This window comes from Cataglyphis hispanica, chromosome 6 (genome assembly GCF_021464435.1).
Source record: "Cataglyphis hispanica isolate Lineage 1 chromosome 6, ULB_Chis1_1.0, whole genome shotgun sequence".
Taxonomy (NCBI): Eukaryota; Metazoa; Arthropoda; class Insecta; order Hymenoptera; family Formicidae; genus Cataglyphis; species Cataglyphis hispanica.
The window spans coordinates 2,522,801-2,544,319 of NC_065959.1; the positions used below are offsets into that span (position 1 = coordinate 2,522,801).

General features: G+C 28.5%; 5 protein-coding genes and 2 long non-coding RNA genes across 8 annotated transcripts; 4 read left to right on the plus strand and 3 right to left on the minus strand.

Annotated features, from left to right (window-relative positions):
* The first annotated feature begins 1,333 nt into the window (after window positions 1-1,333).
* LOC126850208 (uncharacterized) lies at window positions 1,334-2,068 on the plus strand. Its single transcript, XR_007687514.1, has 2 exons — window positions 1,334-1,441; window positions 1,725-2,068. It is a non-coding gene; the product is annotated as an uncharacterized LOC126850208 (long non-coding RNA).
* Window positions 2,069-2,604: 536 nt separating this feature from the next.
* On the minus strand, window positions 2,605-7,813 carry LOC126850186 (probable glutamate receptor). Its single transcript, XM_050592898.1, has 10 exons — window positions 7,116-7,813; window positions 6,946-7,046; window positions 6,612-6,695; window positions 5,963-6,274; window positions 5,694-5,800; window positions 4,464-4,634; window positions 3,959-4,191; window positions 3,645-3,859; window positions 3,108-3,364; window positions 2,605-2,995 (listed from the first exon to the last, which is right to left on the minus strand). Exons 1-10 carry the CDS (start codon window positions 7,369-7,371, stop codon window positions 2,845-2,847), a joined length of 1,887 nt encoding a protein of 628 aa, XP_050448855.1. The 5' UTR covers window positions 7,372-7,813; the 3' UTR covers window positions 2,605-2,844.
* Window positions 7,814-8,674: 861 nt separating this feature from the next.
* LOC126850212 (uncharacterized) lies at window positions 8,675-9,483 on the plus strand. The gene is made up of 2 exons (XR_007687518.1): window positions 8,675-8,773; window positions 9,138-9,483. It is a non-coding gene; the product is annotated as an uncharacterized LOC126850212 (long non-coding RNA).
* A 341-nt stretch (window positions 9,484-9,824) lies between these two features.
* LOC126850204 (uncharacterized) lies at window positions 9,825-11,449 on the plus strand. The gene is made up of 3 exons (XM_050592930.1): window positions 9,825-10,144; window positions 10,298-10,536; window positions 10,612-11,449. The coding sequence occupies exons 2-3, from the start codon at window positions 10,437-10,439 to the stop codon at window positions 11,079-11,081; spliced, it is 570 nt and encodes a 189-aa protein (XP_050448887.1). The 5' UTR covers window positions 9,825-10,144; window positions 10,298-10,436; the 3' UTR covers window positions 11,082-11,449.
* Window positions 11,450-11,657: 208 nt separating this feature from the next.
* Window positions 11,658-15,235, minus strand: LOC126850197 (nuclear envelope integral membrane protein 1). The gene is made up of 8 exons (XM_050592921.1): window positions 14,994-15,235; window positions 14,343-14,455; window positions 13,944-14,166; window positions 13,709-13,875; window positions 13,414-13,623; window positions 13,200-13,324; window positions 12,255-12,416; window positions 11,658-12,161 (listed from the first exon to the last, which is right to left on the minus strand). Exons 1-8 carry the CDS (start codon window positions 15,082-15,084, stop codon window positions 12,038-12,040), a joined length of 1,215 nt encoding a protein of 404 aa, XP_050448878.1. The 5' UTR covers window positions 15,085-15,235; the 3' UTR covers window positions 11,658-12,037.
* A 146-nt stretch (window positions 15,236-15,381) lies between these two features.
* On the plus strand, window positions 15,382-21,495 carry LOC126850191 (tubulin epsilon chain-like). 2 transcript variants are annotated; one of them, XM_050592907.1, is made up of 10 exons: window positions 15,382-15,609; window positions 15,706-15,938; window positions 16,034-16,149; window positions 16,240-16,428; window positions 16,539-16,790; window positions 16,856-17,002; window positions 17,113-17,262; window positions 17,357-17,531; window positions 17,718-17,799; window positions 21,021-21,495. In XM_050592907.1, the coding sequence occupies exons 1-10, from the start codon at window positions 15,585-15,587 to the stop codon at window positions 21,032-21,034; spliced, it is 1,383 nt and encodes a 460-aa protein (XP_050448864.1). In that variant the 5' UTR covers window positions 15,382-15,584; the 3' UTR covers window positions 21,035-21,495. The 2 variants fall into 2 exon arrangements, with proteins under 2 accessions (XP_050448864.1, XP_050448863.1); XM_050592906.1 differs by lacking the exon at window positions 21,021-21,495 and having other exon boundaries at window positions 15,383-15,609; window positions 17,718-17,864.
* On the minus strand, window positions 17,939-19,504 carry LOC126850203 (charged multivesicular body protein 5). The gene is made up of 4 exons (XM_050592929.1): window positions 19,261-19,504; window positions 18,747-19,064; window positions 18,434-18,661; window positions 17,939-18,283 (listed from the first exon to the last, which is right to left on the minus strand). The coding sequence occupies exons 1-4, from the start codon at window positions 19,327-19,329 to the stop codon at window positions 18,233-18,235; spliced, it is 666 nt and encodes a 221-aa protein (XP_050448886.1). The 5' UTR covers window positions 19,330-19,504; the 3' UTR covers window positions 17,939-18,232.
* Window positions 21,496-21,519: the final 24 nt, after the last annotated feature.

Here is a 21,519-nt window from a genome sequence, read left to right on the forward strand (position 1 = left end):
TTGAGCGGCATATTATTTAGTAAACAAAATAATTTATAAACTTTGCAGGTGGATTTACACAAAAAACAACTGATTTGTTAAATATTCTTGTCATAAGAAACGACGTCAATTGGATATTTTGATCTCGATTCAATATATATCGGAATCTAAACAGTAGCTTATTTTGTTATAAATAATACTTATATTTAAACGAAAATTGTATTAATGATTAAATTATTATGTTGATGTATAATAAAAGTTTAAAGATTATATGATTATATTAGCATTATCGCTTTGTTCTATTTATCAATACGAACTTTTTTTATTAAAAAGTGATTAGCGTAATTGTGTGCTATATATATTCAATATATTATATTTAATAATATAATCAGTAAAAAAAGATCAAATGTTTTCTTAAATGCAAAAATTTATACAAAAAGCAACCCTAAAATATTTAATAATATGTAGATGATACAACTGTCAAACTTTTCAAGCATTAAAAGATATATGTACATGTCGAGTATGTTTTTTGATTGTATCAACTGTACATGATATGTATAATATAATAATATAATATATATATGTATAATATAATATATGTATAATATAATAATGACATGTGGCCAGCATAAATAAAATAACTACCCAAAAGAAACTACGGAATGTAAAATGATCTTTTGACTTATATAGATAAAAAATTATATTATTTAACATCAGAAAAAACCAACATGTAATATCATATTGCTTGTAATAATTACAAGCTGAACAAACAGCTAGACAACTGGCACAAGGATAGTGATAATACCGCGGCTTGTTGGGTGAATAATTTCTAAAGTTATGTTTATTTTTAGAAGTCACCTGATGATACATTTTTACGTAACCTTTCTGTCTCTAAAAAAATAAGAAAGAAATAACAGAAATAAGTTTTGATAAAAATGTCTTACTAATTTCTTTATTTTACTCTATCACCATATTAATCAACATTAATTTAGTAGCACGTTTTTAATTATATATTTAGTAAGATATTAAAATTTATAAATCATTCATGTATTCTATTTTAAAATAGATATTAAAATAGATTAAAATAGATATTTTAAAATCATTCATATTTCTTTTTTAAAAATTTTTTCTGAAAAGTCTTATAACGAGACAGAAACGATACATCGATTGGATTACACACTAAGTGACATCAGTTTTTCAAGAGATTTTTGTAATTCAGGTTAGTGCATTTACACTACGCATCTCATATACACGCATCTATATATCTACATATGTATCTACATGTTATACATATATCTACATATTTTATACATGTATCTGCATATCATAATATATAAAAATATCGTACAAGAATAAGCACTCAGTTATTCTCTTGGTGCGCTCAAGAAAAGCATCATGTTACAAAAATTTATTTGCACTGTTTTTACGATTTTCGTTCTAATAACGATGCTACAAGCCAGTGGTAAGGATCCAAATATAATAGATATATATTTAAATATAATTATAAAATTAATGTGTAACATTATTATAAAAAATTTATACATCAATGTATTATATATATATATATATATATATATATATATATATATATATATATATGTTAAAATATATTAAAATATTAAATATATCTAAAAATATTTTTTTATATTTACATAAATATAAAAAAAAATCTTATTAATATAAACATTTTTAACATAAAATTAATAATAAAATTTTATATTTGACTAATAAATTTTCATTTATAGCGGTAGATCAAAATATCGAACCGAGTGGCGGCCTAATGGATAGCTTTTTATCTAGCATATCTGAACTATTGCCAGCTGGTCAAACTACAAACGATTATGTCAATACTATACTGAAAATAATGCAAGAGGGGCGTTTACCATGTACAATACATTCCGTTGTCCCATGGGAACTCACCTGTACTCAAGACGAATAATATATTATATATTATATTGATATTCAAGCAAATTTTACTTTTTTTTTCTTTCATATGTATTAAATACATGAATTATAAATCATTGGCCAATTTTGAATGATAACAATTATATGGCATACAATTTATTATAATAAATAAACTTTCTGCAATGCTTATGATGTTTTATTAAATAAAATCTCTACACCTTAAATACATATGCTATCATACACATAATATAATATATTAAAAATTCTAATATGAAAATATTTGTTATGATAGTGTTGTAAGTTATTACAAAAGAAAATGCATTTAATACTAAAAAATAAAGTGTAAAATTTTAATAGATAATTAATATTTTAAATTTTCTTGTATTTAATTTTAAATCTTAACATTTAATATTTAATAATTATCTGTCATTAATTTATTTTATATTTTAAATTTATTATATAGGTATAGAATAATATTTTAATGCAATTTCATGTTTGTGATCACTTATCTAATATATAAGATTATTATCTCTCATAGTTAATTATTTACAATTTGTCTATTATTAAATACCGCCCGTACATTAAAAGAGATTAAACTATTAAAAGATTAGAAGATTAAACAAATTAGAAGATTTTTTATATTTTGAACAAAACGTGCCGTAACAGAACGCGCTATGTATATACATTCTTTATTTATTTTTTTAATTGCTGCGATTTAATTTGCTGCGATTTAATTTGCTGCGATTTAATTTGATGCGATTTAATTTGCTGCGATTTAACTTGATTTGCTTGATAAATTTTGTAGGTGACGCGTTCTATAATATAAATAAGACAACTGATGAACGAAGCGATAGTTATGAGAAACAATAATGGCATTATATCACCAATCTCGACCGATTTCCACGATGACGTCGACTGCAATCAGTGATGAGCGTATTAGATCAAAGACATAAGTGTACACTATATCAAGCCTTTTGTGTTACAAGTGTAATTAATAATATTCTGCAAAATATATTTCATTACTATTGTAATACTCACTGCGCCTAACTGGACCGACCATTGCGTTTCCAATAAACGCTGCAAGATCCCACTATCTCTCAGCAACAAGATACTGCAATAATATCAATAAAGCACAATTAACAAAATAAAACTGTAAACAAATTTGATTGTCTAAAAAAGCATTGTCCCATACTTGATTAATGCTAATAAAACTTGACACCCACTGTGTATTAATAATCCCGCGAAACGGGCTGTTGCGTTGTAGGGCCATCGCTATAGTAGCAGGCGTGATAATATCCAATGGCTCTAATTTGCAATCGACATTCTGTTGCAGCAACGCTGCCATATTATCGAGTGCAACAAAAGCATATTTATCCTCTCTGCAAATGAGTTCGATACCTTCCAAGTAACTTGTTGGCAATTTTTTTTCTTTCTTTATTAGCTTATGAAACACTTGGCTCATTACTTTGTCTGTCGTGCGCTGCCGTAAAAAATTATCATATTATAAATTGTATCTTGTGTGTAAAATTTTCACTTCATTAGCTGTATTATTCGGATAAAACGTTAAATTTAAATATGTGTTATCTATCGCTTAACCGCGTGATATTTTGACATAATTTTATTCACACACAGAGATTACGGAGACATACATATATTTAATTTTATTAATAATAAGCTGCTGTATAGAATGTCTCAAATATAATAATACGCATATTGGAAGATTTTTTATTTTACGGCAAAAAAAAAAAAAATTTTAGTACCTGAAGAAAGGCATAGTAGGCCGAATTGCCAATCACGCCGCAACGGAAGGATCCATCTTTCAAGAGCCCCTCCATAGTCGTGAAAGGCATGATAAATGTGTTGACAGTAAGAAAGCTAATCAAGGCGGCAGAATACGCGGCTAAGATTATGACCGCCGTTAAATAAGTTACTAAATGCACCATTCTTACAGGATCCAGCGTAGATTGTTGCATACCTAGTAAGATATTTTGTGATAATAACGAGATAATTAAAAAAATTATACACAGCTTTAAGATAGGAGCGTTCATTTGAAAAGAGAATGGTGCAAAATTACCTTGACCGCAGAATGCTCCTGTGATAAAAAATAAAATCTCTGTAAATCTTGATGGTGAGTCATCATCGTGCAAATGTACGGATGCAAAAAATTTTTGAATAAGCATAATCGACGCGCTTATGATTATTATGAAAAGACCGATGATCTTCCAAATATTCGCAGAAAAGGGTGCTACGTAAGCATCCCATTTAATTATACTCGTCGACTTTGGTCTCTTAACGTATGGACGGACTCTAATAATAAAAGAAAAATAAATAATTAATTGCTTGTATTAGATTGTAGTGATTTAATAGACTAAATTAAATTTAATATATAATACTAAATAATACTAAAAACTAATTGAATTAATAAATTGCTTCATTAATAAAAATATATGTATAATTTTTTGTTTACATACAGAATATAGAATGTCCTAGATTAGACATCTTAAAGTCTGTCTCTAAAATATTGTGGATTGAGAATACATTTGAATGCATTAAAAATGTTTTATAAAATAAAAATATACTTTGTCGAGAAAATGGGTGTTGTAAAAGTGACGAAGTTTAATCTCTGCTTAGTCATCATGAACTCCGTCGCCGCAAAGTCAACTTCATCGTTCTTCAACATCCCGATTGCCCCCGTGCACGAGCCATTTGGTTGACACACACCCCACGATCCAGCTTCCTTGTATGTGAATCTGAAAAAAATGTTTAGCGTATAATTAGTCATTATCAATAATTAAACATTAGCGATTTTTAGAATTATTAGTGATTTTAAGTATTAGTTGATATATTTTCACAACCTGTCTTAAAAAAAAAAAAGAATAATCAAAAAATTTCAAATGACAATTCTGAAAGAACTTCACAGTGAGAGCTGTCAAAATCAAAATCATGGTAAAAATTATGTAAAAAAATTATCAATGATTCTTTTCAAGTAATATCAATAATCATAATCGATAATCACGGAACGAGCGCGAGACTGCAAGATGAAGAACCGCTGACGAGTTATGTTGCGCAATCTTGCTGTAAAAAGGATTAGTTTGAAAAGGCTAAACTCAATAATGTAACCCCTTCTTTAACAATACTATTAATCTTTTTTATTAATCTTAAAACTAAGTGCTTTAATAACATAAAGATTAATATATTTTATTTATTTCGTTACTAATTACATAAATACTAGTATAATATAATTATTATTTTTATCAGCTAATTGATATATATCTTTTTCTAATAAAAAACAAGGTATAATATTTTGTATTGAATATAATTAGATATTATCCATCATACAATTCGAGAATGTATTCGGAAAGACGTCGACGAACCGGTACTGGTCGAAAAAGGGATATCTTTGAGGAAAAAGGAGCGGCTCATGAGGAAGAATATTTTCGAAGAGAAACCGCCAGGCAATTGAAAGAACTCAGAGAAAAGCAAAAAAAAATTGTGGAAAAGAAGAAAAATGAAATAGCTAACGAAAAAGCGGAAAAAGAGAAGGAGAAAAAGAAACGCAATTAAGCTATGGACAGAAACTATTTCAAAGAACTCTGACAAGAAAAAATTATACAAAAAATGAAAATAATACAATAAATAATAATTGATCAATATAACAATTACTGATTTCTTATAAATCTGATAAATGATATTTTTCTTTAGAAATTATAAGTCAATTATTAAATTTAATAATGCTTATCTGCGGGATATTGAATGTATATAATATTTAAAATATAAACAAATTTTTTTTTTCATGTAATAGTACTTACGTGCAATTCAATTCTTCCTGTAATAATAAAATTATTTCCCCAAAAAAGCCATAAACTCCTATTACTTCATTCTTTTCGTTACGACGAAACAGACTGACAGGCGGATCCTATAAATGTAAAATGTTTGTGTCAAAGCAAATATTATATTGAACTTAATTATATCACTTATTATTAATTTGATTATTATTAATATTATTTTTAATTATTAATTTTATTTGATTGTTTATTATTATGATTAGAATTTTTTCACGGAAAATAATTGGTCTTACTTGGAGCGAAGCAACACGTAAGTTATGGCCGAAAAGATCATTCCTTCGTAAATACAAGCCGTGTGGAGGCCCTTTCAGACCTCCCTCCGCATCCCATATGCCGAACCGATTCGATCTCAGTTCTTTATCTTTATAAACTTGATAAACTTCAGTGATGATCTCCTTGCCCGTTTCGTTGATGATGCTTTGAGCCACCATAAACTTAGAATCAAATGGTATGTAAACGTCGCAGAAGAAGTCTGTCAAGTTGTTCTCGTTATCGAAGAAGACCAGCCAAGTAGGATAAGACATCGTAATCCACGTAGAGACCTGCTACATTTCGATAAGTAAATGCTCCATTTGTCCGTTAATTTTTCAGATTGTGAAGTTCAATCACAGATACAATAAAGTAATATTTTGCGACAAAAGGTTGTAGGTAAAAAAAAAATTTGACATGAGATTAAATAAAAGTGCAGATTTTATTGTTTATTAAATTTATCTGATTTGTAAATGTATTTACTACGACAAAAATTCAGAAAGAAAAAAAGACTTTTTTATATGTTTATTAACAATCAATTTTGTCTATTGATAATATTAATAATATTAATTATATTTAAAAAATTATTAAATTTTCTAATTTTCTTATTCCTAATTTTTCAGACATAATTACATTTACAAAATTGTTCCTTGTATCTTCATTGTCATTTAATAAAACGAACAAAGGCCTCTTGATGCCATGATAACTTTCCCCAACCTGAAAGCAAGCAAATCTTTTATCTTTAAAATTTCTAGTAAGAAATATCGCTCTTCAAAAATTGTATGCAAATGATTATCCAATGATTCTATTTATTAATATATCATAAATATTTTTAAAAGTATAGGATTAAGTAAATTCTAATTTATCTTAATGTTCTGTATTTATATAATACAGATTATTATTAAAAAATACAGAAAATACAAACATATGTTTGTGTATATAAAACAAATAAATTTTAAGCGCTTACTTGCGTTGTGAACATATTAAAATCCATGAGTGCAGTACGTATGTGAAGAGTCAAGCTCAGGTACTTTTGAAGATGCAGCAAGCGATCGACTTCCGTAAGTCCTGCAAGATAACAGCTTTCAATATACACAGAATCCATTTTCTTGATAAATAAAATTTTCAATTTCTCACCCTGTGTCTCGATAGGATTCGATTCAGAATGCAGGAGTATGATGCACGTACTATTGAAGTAGGTGCGAATATCTCTGATCAGACCCTCGTACACGTAATTCGGTCTGATCAACTGACCCCACACGAGGTCGAACATCATCACTATTGTCCATACAAAGATGATCAAACTTAAGATCAAGGAAATATTGAACTTGCGAGACATTCTTCGCCGAGCAATCGTGTCGCGCTGAAATTCAATTGATCTCGACGCAATCATTTTCAAATTTAATGTATTTTATCACAGCATCTGTCACTGCTGATCGCCGATCATGACGGGAAGCAATCTATTTAGTAGATATCAGATAAAAGCGAGATGATCAGCGTCACACGATTTTATCCACGTTGCCTAGTCAGTATTAAAACATAACACACGATTCCGTTCACAGATCGATCGTGTTTCATCAATTGTTAGACAAAAAAAAAACAACGGTTGTATAATCTGATGGCTAATCGGTTTTACAAATTCAAAGCAATTGAAACGCGAAAAACTAAACGCGATTTTGTGCTTACGCGAGAAAATTTAAATGATAAGAATACGAATAAACAGCGAGTAAACGAGAGATCGACTGGCAGACTTATCGATTCCGCGGGGGTCTCGAATAAGTTATATGTTTATTCTCTTCGTATATTTGCTCTTCCGTTTGTGCAAACTGGACTAGGTCGTTATTCAAACAATCCTCTGTACTCCGTCCGAGCGGTGATTTTATAAGTAGAAGTCTTGTTTAGTAAACAAAATAATTTATAAACTTTGCTGATAGATAAAAAATTATATTATTTAACATTAAGAAAGCTAACATGTTATGTCATATTGCTCATAATCGCAAGGTAAATAAACAGCTAGAACTGGCACAAGAATGTAAAAATAGTGAGAATTTCGCAGCTTGTATGTGTAAGTAATCTCTAAAGTTTTTTTTTTTTTTCAGAAGTCACTTGATGACATTTTTAGATAATTTTTCTGTCTTCAAAAAATAAGAAAGGAAGAAAAAAGATAAGTTTTGGTGAAAATGTCTTATTAACGCATTAAAGTGGCTATAAACTTAAAACTTATCAATATTCTTCTTTATTTTATTCTATCAATATTAATCAACATTAATTTAGTAATATACATTTTCAATTATATATTTACGATATTAAAATTTATGAATCATAAATGATTCATAAATTTTAAAAATTTTTGTCTGAAAAGTTTTCTTGATAGGTCTTATGATAGGTCTTCACCACAAAAACGATACATACTAAGTATTAGATTACACTAAGTAACATCGATATTTTTTAAAAATTGTAATTCAAATTACGACTAACACACACACACACACACACACACACACAGATATATATGTATATATTTCATAATAATCAATTTTTTGCAAGATATTTTATTTATATGCGTAATACGTATCTATATATATGTATCTTTATGTTATGTATGTATCTACATGCTGTTATACATATATCTACATATTTTATACATGTATCTACATATCATAACATATAAAAATATTGCACAGAGTAAAAACTCAGTTATTCTCTTGGTACGCTCAAAAAAAGAATCATGTTACAAAAATTTATTTGTACTGTTTTTACGATTTTCGTTCTAATAACGATGCTACAGGCCAGTCGTAAGTATCCAAATATAATATATACTTAAATATGATTATAAATATAAATAAAATTAATGTAACATTATTATAAGAAATTTATACATCAATATGTACATGTATATAGTATATTTTAATATATTTTATTAATATATATATATATATATATATATATATATATATATATATATATATATGTACATGTATTAATAAAATATATTAAAAATATAAATATATTAAATATATTTTTTATATATAAAAATATATTAAAAATTTTTTTATATTTACATAAATATAAAAAATTCTTAATATTTTTTATATAAACTTTTTTAATATAAAATTAATAATAAAACTTTATGTTTGACTGATAAATTCTTACTTACAGCGGTGGATCAAAATACTGAACCAGATAGCGGCCTAATGAACAGCTTCTTATCCTGCATATCTGCATTATTGTCTAGTGAAATGTCAACATTAAACGATTATGTCAATATTATATTAGAAATTTTGCAATTGGGACATTTACCATGTACGATATATTCCATCGACCCGTCTCAAATCAATTGTACTAAAGACTAAATAATATTACTGGTCACTCGAGCAAAATTTATTTATTTTTTTCTTTCATGTATATTAAATACTTGTTGTAAATCATTTACCAATTTTAAATAATAATATAATTGTTATTATATGACATACAATTTATTATAATAAACTTTCTACAATGCATATTTATATCTTATTAAATAAAATCTCTGCAATACTTAATTAGATTTGCTACATAACACAATATGTGTGAAAAATTGTACAATATGAAAATATTTTTTATAACATTGTTATAAGTTATCATAAAAAAATGCATTTAATATTGAAAAATAAAATGGAAAATTTTAATAAATATCTGATATTTTAAATTTGCTTGTGTTTAATTTTTAAATATATATAATAATTTTTTAATTTTAAATATTAATATTTAATATTCAATAACTATTTGCCATCAATCTCTTTTATCATAAATAAAAAACCCGGAACCTTTAAGAATCATGTCGAGCAAAAATTTGACGATAACAGAAGAAAGGTGAGTAAGTGAACCGTGAAAGGTAAGTAAATAATATACATGCATAGCACACATTGAACATTTTTCAATACAAAATTAACATTGATAACAGATATGTATATACGTCAATTTTGTCCGTGAAAAGTCGTTTATATTACTAGTTCTGCTAATTTTTCAGAGCGAACAGTCGGTGCAAACTTAAGTGCGCGATCATACATTTATTGAAATAAAATAAGAAAAAATTTATATATATAGATCCAATAAAACATAAAATACATAAAATAAATTTTCAATATTCATTATTTCAACATTTATTATTTTGCGAACAATTAAACGTATGTATATAATTAAAAAATAGAATAATTCGCAAAATATCGCAATATCTTTTTTGAACAACATTTTCATCATACGCTGTATCAGCACCAATTTATATTAGCTAAAATGTCAAGCTGTCAGAAAATTGTATTAGACTAATTATTTTTTCCAAGAACCGATATTGGAGAAAAACGATAAAAGGAAGGTTGACTATTACGGCAAAGTGGCTGCCCAGGAGAAACTTCGACAAGACCAGATAAAAGTGTAAAAGAAGGTTTCTATATTTTTAGTCCAAGGCCAATCATTCGCAAGATGAAGGTACCAATTCTCATTTTCTGTCTGACTGTGATATTTGGAAATATCTCCTGCAGGATATACAGTAAAGAAAATGTTAATTTAATAGAAGGAACAAGTAAGCTAATATATCATAAATATATAAAGATGTTGTGAGAGATACAAATGTGTTCTCATTGTAATATTTTTTCAGATGATAAGTATCAAGACAGTTATTTCAATGTACCTTTGGAAAGATCTCTCTCGAGATACAAAAGAGCCAGTATATTATTCCCGATCACAAGTATGGGAAACTTGATGGGATTTGGTTCAAATGGTTTAATTAAAAATATATTACATGTTGTCAAAATCATAACTGGCCTATTGACTAATCAAGAAGACTTGTGTTCTACAGAAAAATTATCCATCGACTTGATCGAAAAGATTCAGGATCCGATCAAAACAATCGAAATTATACTTTGCCAGATCTTCAATGTTATTGGACAAGAAAGCCGTGAAATAGTACTCACATTATTGAAAATTTCCTGGGAATTTTTAAGCACGATATTTTTACCAGGACTACATACAGTATTGAATCAAATAGCGAAGACTGGTATATTGCCTCCAAACCTCATAGCCTTGATCGAAACTTTTAATGTACTTTACAAAGTCCTACAAAGTTAGAATATGTTAAATAAAAAAAAAAATATTAAGCGCAATACGATTAAATAATAAGATTTTAAAATTTTACGATTTTAATAATAAGATTTCAAAACAAGTTAAAAAATATAAAAAGATTAAGAATGCACCACTTATAAAAATATACTTAAAGACATGTATATTCTTTACTATTTACATTAATAAAGAATTTTCCATTTCAAAATAGAAAATCAGTGCTGAATTTTTTTTTTGTCATAAATATATAATTTAAAAAAATGTGCAATATATATAAAAAGTATATTAAAATTAAGATCGACATTAAAAATTATTATTAAAATTAAAATAGATAAATTGTATGAATTATTTGAACAATGTAAATAATTAAAATATTATTCATCTATCTTCATTAGCAATCTTTCCTTTCCCCGACCATTTATCAGGTCATATTATAAGAACGTGAAAATAGTATACTCTATAAAAGATGCTTAAAAATTCTACCAACGTATAAAATATCTTAGTTTTCTAAGACATGGAAAGATAATTAAAAAATATTCTAATAAATCATAATGCATGCTACATGATAAATATAAAATAATTAGATTATAATTATAAAAATGTTTTAATTCTTTTCATATATATGCACGCATACACACATTCTCTCTTTCTCTTTATACATAATCAGAGAAACATTATTTATGAGAAACATAAATCTCAAAAGATTATTTCATAGAAATACATATACATATATGTTTCCAGGAGAAATCCATAGAAACATAACTGAGCAAAGATATGAACAAGAAATTTATATCACCTTCAATTCCTCTTTTGCAATTTTTTAACAAAAAATTTAGTGCATTATTTTGAATTAAACTATACAAACAAAAAAATAAATTTTCTATCTATTATTGTACAAAAAAACTATCATAAAGCAAACAGATAAATTTCTGTATGTTTCTAAATCCTTATTTAAGTATTTGTATTTAATAAGAGTCATCATCATCATCTGTGTATTCGTCACTCTCTAAAATTTTTGAAACTTCTTCTTCATGCTCTTCAATCTCATATTTAGACAAATGTGGTTCTCCTTCCATAAATTTTGCAAACCTGAAAAATTCATATCCATATTGATTAAAAAGATTTACTTCTTATATATTACAATATTGCAATATTAAATATATATAACCGAAATTATATAACCTTATAGGATCTTTTAGTCTTAAAACCGTCTTCCAAGGATTGCATTCTGGGCTAGAGCAATAGTCTTGTAATTCTTTTAAGGCTTTCTTAGTTTGTCGTATTCCTTCTTGATGATATTGACCCTCACTTAACAATTTTCGCTTTTCCGGAAACACGGTTTGCCTCATTTAAAAAAAAAAAAAAAAGAATATTATTTCTTTGTGTGTTTAAAAAATATATTAAAGAAAAAGCATTTAAAATACAGATAAATATAGACGTGCACAATAAATAATTTGTTATTGCATATTTAAAAAATTTTGGAAGCGTATAATAAAAATTGGAGATTATTGTACCTGATCAGTTAAAAAAGCAATTGTAACATTTCTTATATTGTTATTGTTAGTAATAATGCTTTTAAATAAAATTTAATATTTCAAGAATCATGATATACAATTGATTCTCATAAATGTTTTTTTAAACACAGCAGATAAAAGAATTAAAACATTTTATTGCAAAAAATGTACAATTGTTATATATACATATATTGCATAAAAAATAAATTCAGGAAATATAAAATAAGACGTTTTATTATCCTGTGTTTGTATAATGCAAATATATGTTTGTTAGCAATAAGCTTATTAAAATAAAAAGCTGATAATAAAAATACATGAAATTATATAATTACACATTAACTGATACATTATACAATGTGCTAATTATTAATTAATACAATTCATTGATATAACATTAATATCTCTATAAAAATCATTAAAACTACCAAAAAAAAAGAAAAACAATATAATGAGGAAGGATAAGGTATGTGCGTAACAGATTTGAAGAGCTTTATTTAAATAATTCAATAACTAAGTTTTTATATAAAAGCAGCTCTGCGTAGCATGTGAATATAGCTTATTGTGAAAGCAAAATTAATATTTTGAGCTTGTATTGATTGTCCTATATGCTTACCAATATCTTTTTCCTCGTTCGAGAGCTGCTTTTGGAAAGTTATAAAGAAGTACGAGTACAATGCAACATGAAAAAGATGCCTCATAAAAATAACTGCTATTATATATCATTGCCAATCCCACAAGCTGTATAAGTATAAAAAATCATTTTTATATCAATAAATCAAGAATAAATTCAAAAATTATATAAATAAATAAACTTAAGAAAGAAATACCTGCAAAAACCATTGTATTATTTGTTTCGTTCTGTTATTGGTTACTGGACCAAAACGATAACAAATTATAAAGCTAATCAGAGATGTAACAAGAATGTACCACATCACCCATTCTCTGTATTGTACTAGTATTAAGTGTGTGTTTTCCCACAATACTTGAGCAAGATAAAGACTCATTGAGGCAGCAAACATTATATACATAACTTTCCCCTAACAAATAAAAGATTATTTAATAGATATTTATATCAAAAACTATATTCTCTCTCTAAAACATTATTATTGTTAAAATAGTTACCCGTGGTATTAATTTTCCTGCCATATATATTAAAAATGTGATAGATAAAGTGACCCCAAATATTATGCCACAAGCATAATAAAAGAGTGAATTCCGACTTAATATATGTGCATACCAGAAAATAATACTACCTATTATCATCATTGTCAATCTCCAAACATTGATACCTGATAATGAAGATATATTGCTAATTATTAATACACAAAAAGAAATAATCTCAGATTCAGATGCTTACGTGTTTCTGTCAGATTCATTATATATCCAGATTCATTAGAAGAATCTATATAAACACCTATGCATATATTTTCAAAAGGATTGATTTTTAATTGTTTATGTTTTCTTGTATCAAACAAACTAAAGATCCATGATTTCTGATTTTCATTGTGTTTTTGATGAATTTCTTCTGGTGTTTTGCCATCATACAAAACATAGGAATCTGAATTAATATTCAGATGCATCTATGATGTAACATTTATATTATAAATATATAATAAAATATTCTATTAACGACATATATATATATATGTATATATATATATGTATATATGTATATATATATATATATATATATATATATATATATATATATATATATATAAAATTTTTAACATTATTCTTATTAAAATTTTCTTACAGTCATAGTTCTCCATATATGTGTCAAGTACTTTGAAGAAGCAACATGACAATATGTTTTTAATCCAGGATTATTATTTTCCACAGTATCACCTGCATTCAGGAAGTGTATTTCTGTAACATTAGATCAAAATATATGTTAAAATTTTAAAGAATAAAGTAATTTTTTTCTCTTTCTTATTAATATAAATGTAAAACTTGGATTATAAAAAAATTAGTTTGGGTTTTATAATTGAATAATAAAACAATAAATATTTAAAAATTAAAAAAAAGTTGTAGTTGTATATAATAGAGAAAAGATTATTTTTCTCAAAATAAAAATAATATTTTAAATTTGCAGTAATTGACATATGCCAATATTCCTTTTATAAATTATTAATTTATGTAAAATATTAAATATATTCCCAATTATTAAATATATTCTAATAATAAAACTGAATAAATGTAAAAAGCTTGCATCTCGTATCCTGAATATTTGGACACTACGTATTGTATATCACACATCACAGCTAAAATTTTCACTGACACATTATTATTGTATGATTTTAACAGAATGTAATTCTTGTCAACTCTGTAACTTTTCTGATAATATCACGTTATTTCAAGTATAAATTTTTAATTATACACATTTATATAGGTTAGGCAAACTTACTTGGCTCCTCGATAATACGACGCGCATAAATGCATTGAAACAGACAGAAATATATGAAAATCCATTTCATCAATTCGGTCGCTTTATCCATTTTTCTAATTCTACAATATTTCCTTTTATACGAGTATTATCACGCTGGTCGCATGCTGACACTACGAAGATAGCGACAAAAAATTTGAATTATTTCGATAGAAGCAAGAGATCGTATTGAGCTATTGCGATATAATGTATCGATCGATTGTTACAAAATCTCGATAAACATTTGTAAATATGTAAGTGTAAAATAATATATGTATAAAAACATTTTCTTTAACTAAACTCTATACTTTTTTATTTTTTCTTTCTTTTCTCTCTTCTTGCAAGCTACAAATGTATAATGCAAAAAGTGTAACGTAGTGTAGAAAGAAACAGATTCAATTGCTAATCGTGTCAACATTTTTCGATCATCCTTGAGTCCAACGTTCACCGCGGGCTTACTTGATATGCACAAAAATAACAAATGTTTACAGCGAGAAAAATAATTTTCATTATAGAAATCCTCATGACTTAATAACGAACGATACACGATTTAGAGATTCTGATTATATAATAATGAGCCAATTTATTACAATACAAGGTAAATATACGTATGAGTAATGATTGATTCCGGCATGAGTAAAATGAAAAAAAAAAATTAATTTTTTTTTTAAATATTTTCTTGAACATATTTTAGTTGGTCAATGCGGGAATCAAATAGGTTCAGCTTTTTGGCCCTTAGCCTTGCATGAGTATGGTATTCAGACTACTAGCGGTGGTGTAAATTTACTCAAAGTACAACGAAATCATGTCAAGCACATCAGTGATCTATCGGATGCATTTCCCAGTTTCTTTCACGTCCCAGTTAATACAGATAACTTGAATTTCGAAAATGTAGGTGATCTAAACAAGGCAAAAGTTAGAGCTAGAGTATGTATATTTTTCTCTCTAAATTTAATTTCTTAAAACTATTGCAAAATAATTGAATCACTTCTAAAATATAATAAAATAATCTTCCAAAACAGGCTGTTTTGATAGATATGGAAGACAGTGTAGTATCTAGATTTAAGCAAGGTCCATTGCGTCAATTATTTGACCAAACGTGTACTGTAACAAATTATCCAGGATCTGGAAACAATTGGTAATTTATAAGAGGACAATGTTTATATGTATAATAGTATAATATAAAAACACATAGAGAGTAAAGTTATTTAAAATTTTGTTTCACTAGGGCAATAGGATATCATGTTCATGGTAGAGAATATCATGATCGGATAGAGGAAAGTATAAGACATGTAGTTGAAAAATGTGATCGACTTCATGGGTTTTTATTAATGCATTCTTTGGGTGGAGGTACTGGATCTGGATTAGGCACAGCAACCTTGAAACTGTTAAAAGATTATTACTCTCATGTAGAAAGGTACTTATTGTGAATGTAAACATCAATTAAATTAATTCTTATAACATTTGATCATATAAATACATAACTTGACAAAAATTAAAGATACATTCACTATATTGGTATTTTAGGATCGTATCATGTGTATATCCAGCAAATATGCAAGATACTATAACTGCTCCTTACAACACTTTACTTGCAACTCATGAACTTATAGAATATGCCACATGTGTACTTCCCATAGAAAACAAGGCTCTTTTAGATATATGTAATAGTCAAATGAATAAAAAAGAAAATACAAATCAAATGAATTATAATGCTTCATGTAAACCATTTCAAGATATGAACAGTATTATTGCCAATATGCTTTTACATTTGACCAGGTAATCAAGTTTTTTTAAGTTCATGTGAAATTTAAAGTTCATAAAGACAGCAATTTTTATTTTAGCGGATCCAGATTTCCAGGAAGTTTAAATATGGATATGAATGAAGTGGCTACAAATCTAGTACCTTATCCAAGATTACATTATATATTTAGTAGTGTCAGTCCTATAACTTTATCTGCTCCAAATATGTGTACCATACAAAAAACGAAGTATATAGCTCTCTCTAAGAGCTTTATTATTATCAATTTTAAATTTTTAAATTTTTTTTCTAAAATTTAAGATTTTAAAAAAATCTGAAATATTAATACTAATGTTTAAGGTTGCAAGATGAATTATTTACTAATGCATGGTCGCGAAATAATCAACTAATTAAATTAGACCCTCTTCAATCTACCTCTGTAGTTCTTGCTGCTGCACATATTGCAAGGGGAAATACTACTTTAACTGATATAAAAAGAAATGTTGAAAGGTAATCTTTTCTCTCTTTAACGGATTTATATATTTATCGAGAATTTATTAATTATTTTATGTTAATTACGATTATAATTACACTTTGTTCATAGATTTCAAAACAAATCAAAGTTTACTTCATGGAGTAGGGATTGTATGAAAATAGGATTATGTTCCATTCCTCCAGCAGGACACTCTTCATCATTACTGTGTCTTCTTAATTCATCGGCTATGTCTTTATTATTTAAAGATGTAATTAAAGAATTTTCTAAATTATATAAAAAAAAGGTACAACACACATAACAATGCAAAACTTAATCATCTTAAACTTTTTTATGAACAGACACAACTGTTCCATTTTTCTGACATTGTTTTACTTCTATCAATAAAATCTATCACTAAATACGATTTTTTAATATAAATTTAAAGATTGCATGATTATAAAAAAATTATAAAATATCGCATTTTTTTTAGGCACACATTCATCACTATACACAAATACATGGATTTGAAGACACACATTTCAATGAGAGCAAAGAAAATATTCTCAATTTATGTGAGTGTTATACAGAAATACAGAATATGAAAGAAACAAACATTTCCAGATTACAAGTAATGTAATAAATTTATGAAAAAAGATTTTTAGAGAAATGGAACATAAATGCTTTATATCATATATATATTGCAGAGAAGGCTTTTGGTATTTATTATCAATATCTATTTGTTTTTTATATCTATATATACACAACATAATATTAATTTAATAAAAATAAGACTAAAAATAATAACAAAAATTAATATGGAATCAAACTTCTTCAATGTAAATTTGCGAACAAAGCTTTAAAATATTATCTATATCGCAACAGGAATATTTATTAGAAAAGCTTCACGTCTCGTATCTTGTGTTGTTAAAGAATTGTGTCTTTGGGCGTGTATGCAAATATATATTCTCAAACTTACATTATCTTATCTATAAATTTTTTGTGCTTTTAGCTAGCAGGTATTTGTGGCAAGCCAAATTCGTCCACTGGAACACCATCCTGTAAACATATAAATAATTTTATTTTGTTTTATTTTATTGAATAGTCCATAGTTTTCACTTTAATCTAAACTATATATCCTTTTTTGATTCTAATGCTATTTTAGGTAACATTACTTTTTAATTATTGACAAATATTTATATTAAAGACCTTGTTTTTAATTGAAGCTGCTCCAGGTTCTTTATCTGGAGCACTAGGTGCTTTAATAGCATCATCTAAGAAGCTAGTATCTTCATCCAAAGCAAGGTCATCACCAAGAGCTTCCAGTTCTGCTGCAAGCTCATCATCATCAATTTCTGGCATTCCATAGCTACGACCCATTGCTTCTTGAACTTCATCAGCTTGTTCTAACATATCTGCCAAATCATCCTGTAAATCCTATACACAAAAATAACAAGATATATATAATGAGTAACAAGTCACAATTTCAATCAAAGTTTATATCAAACTATTTTCAACTTACTTCAATTTGATCAATGTTAATATGTTTAAATTCCTTTTGCATTTGTTTGACACCTTCTTTCATAGCAACTACAGTTGCCTGGGTATCTTTCAACGTTTGAGTGGCGTAGTTGGCTTGCTCCATATTGAATGCCTGTTGGCGCAAATTATCCACTTGGGCTTCGTACATTTTCCGCTGTTTCAATACACGTAACGCTTTAGCCTTCACCGCGTTCTTAGCCGGCCCGTCTCTCATTTTGACCATCTGGTCTTTATATTTTTTCAGCTCTGCATCTAATCTGGCTATCTTTTTCTCTGCAGAATCCGCTCTACTGTCAACCTTGATAAAGGATCATATATTACAAAAAAATTTCTCTAAATCATAAAAGTCTGATATATCATGGACTGTTTAGCACAAGTCGTATAAATTTTCCTTGATATAAGGGAACGAGGAACGACATAATATAATGTAGAAAAAGAGTGAAAAATAAGAAGGTATGTTGTTTTTCTGACAACAAATTTGTCATATTTCTTACCCCTGCAATACAGTCCGTAATATTTGGTGGTGGTTCTTTGGGCTTGCCACGTCCGAAAAGTCTATTCATTTTTGCGAATTAGAATTACAATTTTCGATGAACCAATTCTCACGTGGTATATCTTTCGATCTGTCAAAACGCGAGACCTGGTTAACCTTGGTATTGCAGGCAGATGAGACAAATGCGTAATGCGACGAAAGACGGGACTCTAGACTTTAGACGGGTTTACCGACGTTTCTATAGACGCTGGAATACATTTTCCGATAGTGCATCAGCCACCTATAGTGATTTTTAGCCACGTTGATTTTACCGCCACAAGCGCTGCTGGCGTTTGATTAATCAATCGGGACAAAGTATTCTTTGTCCTGATTGGTCAATCAGATGCTTGTAACGATAAAACTAACGCAGTCTCAGCTACTTTCAGACTCGTTTCAAATCCTGATATGTCGATCTTAAGTTTACTTTCGTGTCCTAAATAATTGGAGAATTTAACATTATAAAGGGTACGATTATTCAAGTAGTATTTATTTCGATATTTTTGAATATAGTGTTTAGAAATAGACAAAAAGAATCATATCACCCATGTAAAGTGCAATTATAATAGTATTAAATTTGTATTATTTCTCATGGATTCCGTTTTTACTCCATTTTCTTATTTTTCTCTATCGTAAAGAAATTCAACTTTCAAATATTTAAAAATTAGAAAATACAAAAAAATCTCATTCTTCGAGTAAATAACATTCAGGTAATATTCAGTTTTTTTCACGAATACAATTTTTTCAAATATAGTCCCCGAGAAAAGAACAAATACGCCGATTTTGCGAGGAAATTAATCTCGAGGATTTTATCGTCATTTTGCTATCAGCGATGCCCGAAATCTCATCAAAATGATTAGATTACCCTCGCGTTCGGCAGAAACACCGCGTGTATCGCTAACATTTATTACGCAACCTTACATAAGTCTAAGTAAACGAACATGGGAATATGAGTATCGCGAACAATGTAAACCGCGTCCGCCGCCATAATTCGCATGCTTGCTAATAATGCAGCTAAAAATGAGAGATTTACTGCACATCGCGCAGCCTCTGACAAGACAGCTCATCGCGAGACGATATTTTGGTTACGAAGGCGCGCGAGATTCGAGCGCAATTACGACGCGTACTTCATTCAGTTTCGGTCTCGCGAACGCGTGAGGTGCTCGTTATCCGCCGCCATAAATCGTTCGTCGCGATACTTTTATTTTACGTAGCCAACTTCTAATCTTTCATATATATTATTATACGGTTGTCTTGTTTCTTTTTCTTCCCTTAGTATGTAATCGCACAATTCTTATCAAGCGACCGTTTATCAAGCCACTTGCTCGCGATGCTTGCATCGATCATTATTGGAGAAGATTTGAATCAAAGATACACAAGGAATTTTTCGAATCTGTACGAATGATTGTTCTCCCCAAAATATTGAGATTTCAACTTGTCTTAGGAAAATTTGTATGTTCATTCTAAATTTTTTTTATACGCATTTTATGGCATTTTTAAAAGCGTTCATGCTCAACGATTTCAGAAACACTGTCTATCTTATTTATTTTTTTTATTTTTTGACTTTCTTTCCAATTGTTATATTGAGGGAATTATGATTTTCTTTCTTTTCAATATAATCTCCATAAATTTAATTCGCTATAAAATCTTTTAATTTAAAAATAACATTATTGCAAACTTTTCATAAAGCCTGTAACTGACTATTGACATTCAATATAATTTTAGGGCACCCTGTATAACTAGAGGGTCACGAAGAGGAGGGTGGCGGCTAGGAGGCGTACATGGGATGTGGGGTGACAGGCGTCGCGGTGGTGGCTTCGGTGCAGCCGCGATGGCGGTGGCGACGTCGACGTTAGGGCGCCTGCGTGAACAGAATCGCCGACGCAACGGCGGCGACGGCGACGACGACGAGGGCGACGACGACGACGAGGAGGCCGATCAGCAAGTGCACGGACGGCCGGGCGAATATCGCCGAATGCGCACGGTTTGACGCGCGAGGTCACACGACGACTTATACTCGAATACGGAGCAGTGGCATGCCCCGATCCGCGGCGCGGCCGCAGTGTTCCAAGAGTCGGCACGACGCACGAATCGCACCGCTACGGCGCGCGCGCGCGCGAAAGGTACACACGACGACGACGCAGCAGCAACAGCAGCAGCAGCGGCGACAGAGGAGAGACCACGAAGTCGCGTCGCCGAAACGCGTTCGACTGACTGGAGTTTT

What these genes read in the sequence shown, in the direction of transcription:
- LOC126850186 (XM_050592898.1), bottom strand. Translation starts at nt 7,371, where the DNA reads ATGATTGCGTCGAGATCAATTGAATTTCAGCGCGACACGATTGCTCGG. An exon ending in GAATCCTATCGAGACACAGG is followed by an intron (nt 7,047 to 7,115) that starts GTGAGAAATTGA and finishes GTTATCTTGCAG; the next exon opens with GACTTACGGAAGTCGATCGC. An exon ending in TTAATATGTTCACAACGCAA is followed by an intron (nt 6,696 to 6,945) that starts GTAAGCGCTTAA and finishes GCTTGCTTTCAG; the next exon opens with GTTGGGGAAAGTTATCATGG.
- LOC126850204 (XM_050592930.1), top strand. Translation starts at nt 10,437, where the DNA reads ATGAAGGTACCAATTCTCATTTTCTGTCTGACTGTGATATTTGGAAAT. An exon ending in TAATTTAATAGAAGGAACAA is followed by an intron (nt 10,537 to 10,611) that starts GTAAGCTAATAT and finishes ATATTTTTTCAG; the next exon opens with ATGATAAGTATCAAGACAGT.
- LOC126850197 (XM_050592921.1), bottom strand. Translation starts at nt 15,084, where the DNA reads ATGGATAAAGCGACCGAATTGATGAAATGGATTTTCATATATTTCTGT. An exon ending in ATATATGGAGAACTATGACT is followed by an intron (nt 14,167 to 14,342) that starts GTAAGAAAATTT and finishes GTTACATCATAG; the next exon opens with ATGCATCTGAATATTAATTC. An exon ending in GAACGAGGAAAAAGATATTG is followed by an intron (nt 12,417 to 13,199) that starts GTAAGCATATAG and finishes TTTTTAAATGAG; the next exon opens with GCAAACCGTGTTTCCGGAAA.
- LOC126850191 (XM_050592906.1), top strand. Translation starts at nt 15,585, where the DNA reads ATGAGCCAATTTATTACAATACAAG. An exon ending in TGTACCATACAAAAAACGAA is followed by an intron (nt 17,003 to 17,112) that starts GTATATAGCTCT and finishes CTAATGTTTAAG; the next exon opens with GTTGCAAGATGAATTATTTA. An exon ending in ATAAAAAGAAATGTTGAAAG is followed by an intron (nt 17,263 to 17,356) that starts GTAATCTTTTCT and finishes CTTTGTTCATAG; the next exon opens with ATTTCAAAACAAATCAAAGT.
- LOC126850203 (XM_050592929.1), bottom strand. Translation starts at nt 19,329, where the DNA reads ATGAATAGACTTTTCGGACGTGGCAAGCCCAAAGAACCACCACCAAAT. An exon ending in TTACGGACTGTATTGCAGGG is followed by an intron (nt 19,065 to 19,260) that starts GTAAGAAATATG and finishes TCCTTTATCAAG; the next exon opens with GTTGACAGTAGAGCGGATTC. An exon ending in TTAACATTGATCAAATTGAA is followed by an intron (nt 18,662 to 18,746) that starts GTAAGTTGAAAA and finishes TTTTGTGTATAG; the next exon opens with GATTTACAGGATGATTTGGC.